Source organism: Wolffia australiana, chromosome 16 (assembly GCF_029677425.1).
Source record: "Wolffia australiana isolate 7733 chromosome 16, ASM2967742v1".
NCBI lineage: Eukaryota > Viridiplantae > Streptophyta > Magnoliopsida > Alismatales > Araceae > Wolffia > Wolffia australiana.
Window position 1 is genome coordinate 13,719,534 of NC_135850.1, and position 10,584 is coordinate 13,730,117.

A 10,584-nucleotide genomic window follows, 5' to 3' on the forward strand; every position below is an offset into this window, starting at 1 on the left:
TGATGTGATTATTTCATCTCTTTCTCTCTCTGATATATTATCTACACTATCAAATACAATTTCTCGCACATATTTAGAGCTTTGATAAATTAAATCCGATTTTTTCAAAATTTATTTTATAAGAATGAATATTGAATATTTCAATATATGAGTGATATTAAATATTTTGGCTAATCTTTCATTGTAGTAAATTTAACCATTTATTGGTTAAAAGAAATATTTTTAAACTTAAAACTTAGAATTATTTGAAAAACTTTGAACGTAATTAAAATGGCAAGAAAAAATATGAATTAAATCCCTTGGGCATGGATCACATCCATGATTCATTTTATCTGCGTGTGAGCCATGCCAAGCTATTCATGTGTCCAACCTCTAGAAGTATCCACACAATCCATGAGATGTTGAATCCCTACATTATCATGACATGTTCCATTTAGGCTCTATCATGGTCTTTGTGCCATCCCAGTCACATCTGAAATGGAGAGGAGCTAAGGGGAGAAGGGAGAAGAAAGTGAAGGACTTTTAAATTTTTTTGCCTTGGTTGACTGTCATTCAAGCCATTCCCCTATTTATAATAAGTGGGTATGTTTCATATACCCCCTTATTTTAAGTATATCTTCCAACATCCAAAAGACCATTTGTGTGTGACCCTCTAGGCCCAAGACAAAACTAGTGAACAACTCCATTTGCCCATTAACCTTTGTTTGCCTTCCAAACTGATTTACCATATCATTGCATAGATTTAATTAATGACAGATCAATTAAACCCAATCAATAGGATGAGTCTCATGCCTATGGGGTGTGAAGCTACACCTCATGCTCTAGAAGATGTGCAGTGTGTATCGACTCACTCATAGAAAATGTACATCATTATTTACCATGTACATATACTTCCTCATCCCTCATCATAGGCTAAAAATATGCTCCAGAAGATATGTAGTATGTGTCCTAGGATAACTTAGGGTATGGTCAATTGGCAAATCCTTGTCGGTGATCGAAGTTAGTATTGATGCGTTCAGAAATCATTGGACAATTCTTCTCTGATATTTCGCTACCTTGGCAAGGACTTGATCACATCGTATTCTTTGAGTTGTCTCGTCTAAAGCTGTGGGCAGACAATGCCATCTTGACCACTCAATCATCTTTGTGAACTGCCCACTAAACCCGAACTAAGACCGTTTAGAATTCCATAATTAGGAACTGGTAGGTCATAGTATAAGTAGAACAGTCCATCCACAATACATCTTTGGTGTCTTTGATCTGAGGACCACTTAGATAACCATAATGTGAGTCAACATAATCGATAGTTTGGTAGTATAATACCATTTAGGGATTAGTACAGATGAATTCAGTGAACTCTTTCCACTAAAGAGCACACACTAACTATCCCAGTGTATCCACACTAATGGCTATGGGGTCAACCATGCTCATCATATGAGTGAGGGAATATAGTACTATTGTATCATGATACTTTGATGTCCTTCTCGACTATCCTTCAAATAGGAATATTTAGAGCACATGAGTAAAGACTAGTGATCTCTATATTATAATCTCATCATAATTCACTAAGTCAGATAATGAATTGATAGACTTCATTATAAGCATCTCATGCGCACTGTAATAAATACATTCTATTAATGAACATAGGAAAAGTAATGGACTATGTGATTGGTTTTGGGAGAATAATCAAAGGGAAGAGTTGTGGATGCATTTATTTTAAAGATCCTTAGATATTGATGTAAAAAAAAGAGTGCATAGAGAACAGTTTGAACTTATAAAAAATATAATGTTTTTTTCTTTTTTGATTGATCCTTTTTGGCTGGATTAAAATTAATTAGGATGGTTTCCAGACTCTACTAACACTTTGTCTCATAGTGAGAAGAGGGCTGAGTGTTTTTCAAGGAATATAAAATTGAACTTAGAAAAAGATGAGAGGTAATAGTTTCAAAACACCAATTCAAAACCCCTTCTCATTGTTCTTTACTATCATGTGTTCTAATATATTTTATCAAAGAAACATTCATTTACAAAGCCTTTACAAGAGGCATGAATTCCACTTTCCTTCCACTTGTCCCACATTGGATAAACCCATTTCCTCTTCAAAATTTTGATCCATATGTCTCTCTAATGTATTTCACAAAGTTGTATCTAAAATCTTTGCAAACTGATGAGGGACTGCCACAAGGTGGTTTTCTGAAGGGTTAACAAACCCATGAGAATATTATGCTAGGATACCAACTAGCATTGTGACAAGATTTCCACATTCTTGGATGGTAAAACATCATCATCTAACTTAATATGGCGAAGGCTTTTTATTGAGTTGACTACACATTCCTTACCAAAGATTTGAGATCCTATGGTTTGATTGAGGAACTCATCTCCCTTGCTGAGTGGAGGGAAAATCCATGACATTATTCACTAACATGTGTGGTATATGGAAAAGAGATCGTATCTCATGCACCCTTGACATCTTTGTGGAAGAGGTTCTTAGTTGATGATTCACACATCTAATCACTAATCATATTCTTCAAAATGGGGTTGTTTTATTATTTTACTCTCTCTATTTGTCAATGATAAGATCCTCTTTCTAAATGGATTTATGAAATCCATAAGGTACTCCTGAGAGTTTTATTACATACAATAAGGCCTTAGGCCATCTTGTAGTTTTATGGTAGGCCCATTGATTTATGGTAGGCCAGCTTCAAATATTAGTTTTATGGTAGGCCCATTGATGGAAACAATTTTTGTGGTCATTTTACCGCACAATTTGTAGACAACAAAGATTCCGAACTCACTTCAATAAGTGAACACAAATATGATGATGAGTACCGTTTGAATCCATAGTGAGCAAAAAGTTGATTTTTATCAAATAGTCTACTTGGTCAAACCACATTGAATTAGATGAAAATGGAAATAAGAACTAAGATAACACTTATCCAATTAGGACTAAAAAATCACAAGGACGCAGTAGTCAAACAACAACTACGACACAAAGCTATAAAAAAAACATGTCCAAAGGTATCACAAAAAATATGCAGAGGACTCAATGAAAAGCAGTGAGGATCAATCAAAATCTCTATTTGTTTCTAATCTAATTGAAATTTTACCTTACTATAAATTGAAAGAAACAAATAATACAATTTCCAACCAACAACCTCCAAAAGTAGGCCTTAAATCAATTCCCAATATCAATAATCATCTCATTCTTCTCTTTTATATTATTTTAGCGTGTTGATGATGATTCTCTCTTTTATTTTGGTGGATGGATGTAATTTTTGCACTAAGGCAAGTATCCCTCGACGATTTCTGAGGTATCTTTCTTGTTAAGAGACAAAAAAACTTAAATAAACTCATATGAATGTGCATCATGGGAGATTCAATGTCCTGCAAGTCATGAGTTCCATAGAGCGGTCCAAGTAATGATCGTTAGATCATTATCCAATGGCTCACATTATTCCATGTCTGCCTGCATAGAACATCACAATCTTAATTCCATTGGGAAATATTTATATTCCTAGAAGGCTATCAGAGGCTGTTACTTAATATCAGAATAAGTAAACTCATCTTAGATTCCTACGGGCCAGAATGAGCCATGTAGGCTGTGAGTTGGACCCATGAAGTTCTACGATATTTAGAATGATTGTGTATGGATGAAGTGTATGGATGAATGGATGGTGAATGGATGAGTGGACGAAGTGTATGGATGAAGCATCCCTAATACAACCAAGATATTCTTCAAAAGGAGCTAGTGTGGTGCATGAGACTGACAATGTGTGATACAAAATGTTTAGAATGATTAACTGAATTGAAATCATTATATTAACATTTGATCCAGCTTAGAATGATTATTATTACTAATGTTTTTTTCATTTTTGGATTTTTATGAATTTTAATGACATTACATATTATGAAAGAATTTAATTTTTGAGGTAGTGTGATTTTTATGAACTTCCTGACGATAAATCTATGAAGATAGTATTTGTAGGAGCCCTTAAATCAAAGGCCAAGATTTGGACAACTCTTGGGCTTGATATGTGACAATCTAGAAGGCAGATCAAACTGAAATTTTAAGGGAAATTTTGTCTTTCTCTTCTGTATCCATCCACATTTATATAGGAAGAGCAAGTGATATTTTAAATTATATCGTTTAACTTGCTTCATGCTTGGTAGGCTGATTAACAGTGAGTCAGGTTTTCAAGATTCATGAAGTTTAGTGTCTTGAGTCCTAAGGTACGGGAAACATTGAACAAAAAAAGCTTATTTGCACGAACAAAATGCAGCGGCCCCAGCAGAATATAAGAACATTGGGTAAGTTCTCATGACTTAGATTTTCTTGTATCCATCACATTTATTATGTTAGATCTTCATCTTTCCTTATTCATACTTTATTTTTTGATTGTCATTGTCTCTCAACCTGTCATCTCTGCTTTATCTTGTTATATTGTTATCACTTCAATTCTAAATCCTAATTTAGACATTTCTTCGTATATTCTCCTTTATCCATAGTCTCATTCCATTGTTACTTTTCACATCTTCCTCCATCTTGGTCTCTCATTTTTACTCGTTTTGTTTTTGTTCCCTAAACAACTATTTGGATTAATATTCATCTCACCCTTATTAAATGGTGGAATATTCAGCAATGCAACTAGCCAACTATTTCAATACTGATATGCTTACAAGTGGAGAATAATATGATAAGTGCCTAATAAAATTATTAGATAGTGATTAGACCCTTAGGTAGCCACCCTAGCTTTTTACACTATAGCCTCTCATTAATGGTAGCATAGTTGTTAAAGGGTAAGATGAGACTCCTCTCTGAGAAACATTGACTCTCATTAGAATTCTTATAGGAGGCTATAACTACTAAGCTAGGGTCCATACCCGACCATCCTATATGAAAACACACTTGATGTAAATTACTCTTATTGTTTATTTTGGGATCCCTTTAGAGAGAAATTACTTGCGCATGCTTGTTGCGGGGACATATATAGCAACTGGAGGTCATTACTCTCTTATCTTTCTACATATGGAGGTGCATACATTTTGGACTCTCCATGGATGATCATGTGACATACATTGATCACTGCATTAGCTCTCAGTCCCATTGTTTTCATGACTCTCCCTGATGGGTACCATCTAACTCCAAAGACCAGTCTCAGCCAGCTCAAGGAACCATGCATGGCAACACCCAACACTGATCTTTTAAGCCACTGCCCTTTGGTTCTCATGCCCGCTGACAAGCATGCTTGGTGGATCTAGGCAGGCCGCGCACGTGTTGTGTGCACGGGCTGCGAAGAGGGCATGTGGGGTCTGACAAGAGCGTGTGCGCATGGGAGCGCATGCGGGACGTACATGCTGGGTGGCAGAGGTGTGGGCGTTGCACGCGAGAATTGTGTAGGTGTGCAGGCATTGAGCGCTGCGCTCGTGTGTGCCGTGAGGAATGCATCCACACACCATGCACACTGCGTGTGCAGGGCGCAAGGTGGGAGACATCACGCTAGGAGACTAAGGCATAGCTGCACAAAGAGCGCTGAGAGGGTTGCAGGACATGCGGCACCCTTACAGGTAGTGCTTGGCAAAGACGTCCAGCTTGGGGCATCGAGCATGGCGGCGCCTAAGCAAACCTTGTGTGATGGTGTCAGTGGTGCGTGGATCATCAAGGCTGGGATTGATTGGCGGGTGTGCCATGTGTTCAGGCCCACGGGAGTGCAGCGCCCTTCCTAGGGCACGTGTGTAGTAGCGGAAAAAATATAAACATTGCTGCCGCCACCACCGTTGTCCTGACACTGAACATTGCTGGACGCCCTAGCTCACGCCGCTCGACACCCGGCACTGCCCACCCTACCACCATGCAGCTGCTAGTGACGTCACTTGTGCGGCTTCCCACAGTGCCCTCAATGAGTCACCTTGCCATTGCCCTTGCTACCACCGCGTTGCTACTGCGTCGCCACACGCATCACCGCCCACACTAGCACCGTGCAGCCGCCTATGTCTTTGCCTATGGGGTTGCTCTCACTGCCTTTCACGCGTCGGGTTGCTACAGCCGGCATCAACTGCGCTGCTCTTATTGCCACTGCCTTCTCTGCTGCGCACAAATAATGTGTATACCCCCACCAATCATAATACATAGCATTGAACACCCATCTCATGGGACTTGCAACTCCTTACAATATCGAATCATATATTGGTCTTAGAAACTCATGTGGCCTATACTATGTCCCCACCAACCACTATGTTTGGCCTGAGGAATATCATTGTTATTTGATGAAAATATATTTATTTGGAATCCTGGAATATATCCCCACCAAACTACGTGTTTCCTCTATCTTGACCTGGTGCCACAGACTTGCTCTAAGTTCCTTTCCGAGAACAAGTAGGCCTGGAGTTGACTCCACCAACCTAGCTTAAACGGGACTTGGATCCTAGGACTATAATGAAGGAGGACTGCACTTAAGCTTTTCAGTTAAGCATTACGGTTCATATTTTTAGATAGAGGGAGTTCATATGGTATCTTTGATGACATAAGCATAATGTAATATCACATATTATTATATGCCCAAATATATGTGTGATGTATGAATTTGTGTACTTGTGTGTAAGTTGACAATCTCACATAGTCAACCCCACATTCCAATCTAATTTTTCCACCACCTTAAAGAAGCCTACATCAAGTCCATCTCTGTTTTGGTTTCCATAATACATTTATCATACAATATAGTTACATCACAAATGTAATATATCACATTTTTTAAACACTTCAAAATTTCTATAAACAAACATGACTTTAATGCTTTCAAATTAAAGTAATAATTATTTAAAAATTATTTTAATTTATGGAAATTTATTGAAGCTCATAATAATTTATCTCTTGAATTATTCCATTCAATAAATCCAAAATTATGTATTTTCATAATTTTCTCACTCCGCGCCCGCTCGCTCACTCGCGTCTTCCTCTAAATCTTCATCTATCAGCCTCAAATTTTATTTATTTATTTGATTTAAGAAAATTATTTTTTTTATTTTTCAGAATTTTCAGAAATTTATTTTGCCTTTAAATAATCTATTTCAAAATAATTTATATTCATAAATTGCATTAAAAGTATTTAAAATTAAAAATATACCAGGGGGCATGCACGCAATGCTCGGTTGAATGGCTCACTCTCTTGTGAGCTAATCAGCCTCACTCTCTTATCTCTGTACTGCGGCGTGGCGTGAATAGACAACAGCTGGCTCGAGTCCCCCACCACATCCCCCCACCCATAGTGAGGCTCAGCCCTTCCACACACATAGATAGAGAGAGAGAATAAAGAAAAAGTCAATGATGTGAGCTCGAGATGTTGACTTACTCGTAGTGGGTCTCCTCTTCGATGATAATGTTCCAGCTCTCCCCCCATCGTGCTCTTCCTGAATTGATGAACAGTCTGCAAATGGAGAGGCACCTTGACTAACTAAAAATGTAATCAAGGATAGCAAGCCAAGGAGCTACCCGTTTCCGAGTTGCTCTTCTCCCTAAGCTCTCGACCATCCTAGAGATATTTTAAAATCAAATAAATACTCAATATTCATGAACCAGTGGAGAAGCGTACGGTCATCAGTGGGGGATATATGCCAGGTGTCTCCTTTCCGGATGCCGACGCTAGAGAAGAATCTCTCTTCCCACTTGTCCCCCCACTTAGTCTCTCTTTCCCATGTGTAAGATGAACAACAAAAATTGAGGGAAGAGCAGCCAAGAATTTTGAAGGAACAAGTGAATTTTAGGAATACTATGTGGAGATTGAAGGACAGAAATTTTGGTAGTGCTATTTAGAAACTTCAGCAGAATGATGGAAAAATTTGACGGAATAGTAGATGAATAAAGAGGCCTAATTCATGGAATATCCTTGATTTATTTTATTTTATTATTTACGAAATATCTTCAATTTCTAAGGGGTGTTGTTTCCCAGATATTCCCTAGAGAGAGTGGAGTTTGATTTTCAGCCATCCTAATAATCCAGTCTACCAAAATTTTCAATTTATCTCAAAACTAACTGGAATATCTTCAATCTCTTAGAAACATCAATTATTGGAAATTTCTATGCAATTCGGTACAAACAGACTTCCGCTTTCGTGAAAGTAAGAAATCAATAGAGTGACGTTAATAAGTTTGTGGATCGAAGATAAAAAAATGATGACGTTGATAGAAGGAGAATGTGGTTTTAATACCTTGGACTCTTCCTCGATAGCAGAAATCTGGAGGATCCGCCATCACAAACCAACAGGAGGCGCTAGGATATCTTCGGCTAGCCAATTCTGCCTTCAAATTGGTTGTCTCATGACCTAGGGTTTTCCTCTATGATCAGATGTAATCAGCTTCAATTAGATGTTAGAGATCACTTTATGAAAGAGGGGTGAGCTTACTTGGAAATGGTGTTTGGGCTGGGCAACTGGAAATGGTGAATTTGCCGCCTTCTACAGCCATCTCCTACTGGAAAACCTGTGTAAACAATGTTTGTCACAGTGGGTTGGTTCACGCCGCCATCGCAGAACACGATTCTTGTCGGACTGATCAGCGTCCTTGAGAGAGTGATGTAGAGTTGGTCATGAGTAAAAAGCGGGTTCAGTAGATAAAACCCCACCGTGTCGAGAGTCTAACCTTGGGACTTGTTAATTGTCATGGTGAAGGTGAGTCAAACTGGAAACTGGAGGCGCTTGAATCAAAATGAAAGCCTCGATTGAGTCGGGCATAGCGCGATTGGTCGTGGGAGATGGACTTTGCCGTAGAAATTTCCTTGGCTGACAATTGTGGCTTTGAGCATTGTCAAAAAAAAGCAATCCAGTCAAAGCCTAGTCCTATTGCATAGACCTTGCACACTGTTCAAGTTTCAGAGAAGGATCACGATGCACCCGAGCTTGAGTCGTTGCTTGTGGAGCGGCATTGTCACATCATCGATCGTGTTGAGGAACTCTGTTGGGTAGAGGGATTCGTTGTCGACTTTTCCAGGAGGGATTTCTTTGAAGCTGAATTACTCCATCACTTCACCTGGGAAGATGTCAAGCACCATGTTCTTGACCTTGACCACATCATCATTCAGAGGTCAAAATCATCTTCCCTATCAACTCAGTTGCGCCATCTTCAAAGGTGCCATACACTTGGGCAATCAGCTCCGATAGAGAGGAGACACGCTGAATCTCAGCTGGAAGTTCGACATCAAGGCCAATGTGTCCTTCTCCGACAACAAGTAAGAACTCGCTCCACGCTTGTTGGTTGGACAAAACGCGGACGTTGGTTCAGAGGCAAAAACAGAGGAATGACACCATACAACGCTTCGGTTGAGGGACAAACTGACCACCATTGAACGTGAGCCTTGTGGTATGATTGGAAGCATTTGTCTGAAGTCGTCTCCCATCACCATGACCTTGCCGCCGAAAGGAACACTATCCAAACTTGCATTGATGCTCTTCAACACATCTCGAATTGATCGATCCACCGTCTCGTACACGTGGCAATGCATCATTGGAGCTTCGTCCACAATTATCATGCTTGCTGACTGAATTTGAAGGCCGATCTTGGAGTCAAGTTAGATTCCACACGTTGATATGTGAGTGACGGGAATTTGAATCTTGAGTGTTGAGTGTAGCGTTCGCCTTGTGTCTTAGAAAGAATCGCCACAATACCCCTTGTCATAGTCAAGATGGCGTTGTGATAGGCAGCCTTGATCTGCGCGAGAATAGATAAGTAGAGAAACGTTTTCCTAAAGTCTCTAGGCCCATCAACAAAGAAGACCTTGGTCTCTGTGGCACATTCTATTGATTCGATGGCTTTGAATATTGTGTCGTACACTTCTCGTTCTTCTTCGTTCAACATGCCTTCTAGGCATTCCACCGGGAAGATCGCATGAAGGATGTCGTTTCCTTGGCTTGGCCCAAATTCTGTGTCTGTCACTTGGAGTTTGACGCCTTGGGGCAATGCTGGGAATGTTGTGAAAAAATATCCGTTGTGGTAGAGGATTGACTTGAGCGCATTCAACACTTCTTGTTGTATCGCTTTAGTCATTTGCAAAGCATCGTTCGTGAAACGGATGTCCTCTGACATCGTGTCAAGGTACTTCTCGAGAAGCAAATCTGGTTGTGTTATGTCAAAGTAGAGTAGCATCATCACAAAGAGCTCGCGAAGTTGTCGGGGAGAAGCAACGCCTGACGCCAACGCGAGATCATTGTCAAACTCTTTGTTGGAGTGGAGTAGGCCACACGTTTGAGCAGCTCTTTGATACGTGTTGTAGCAAAAACCATCAACTGTGCACAAATTTTTGTAACACGTCGCACTTGGAATGTGATGAAGCATCAATCGGAGGTAGTATCGCATAGTGTCGCAAGGGCTCACGAAGTACACCCGTTTGATACAGTGTAGTCGCTGACATCATGACCAACATCGAGTGGAATTGTTCCACGTGTAATACGATGGGAAGTCACAGTACAGCATTCGCTTGGCGACTTCGTCTTACGGATGCTCCATGTTGTACTGCATCCACCCCGTGAGGGGCGTGCGTGCCAACCTATCGATGACGTCACTGACCGGTTCATATTTAGTTTACACCACGAATTCCA

General features: G+C 39.7%; 1 protein-coding gene across 1 annotated transcript; it reads right to left on the reverse strand.

Annotated features, from left to right (window-relative positions):
* Positions 1-9,137: 9,137 nt before the first annotated feature.
* LOC144713529 (uncharacterized) lies at positions 9,138-10,342 on the reverse strand. Its single transcript, XM_078588119.1, has 3 exons — positions 9,764-10,342; positions 9,647-9,697; positions 9,138-9,527 (listed from the first exon to the last, which is right to left on the reverse strand). The coding sequence occupies exons 1-3, from the start codon at positions 10,340-10,342 to the stop codon at positions 9,138-9,140; spliced, it is 1,020 nt and encodes a 339-aa protein (XP_078444245.1).
* Between the last annotated feature and the right edge of the window lie 242 nt (positions 10,343-10,584).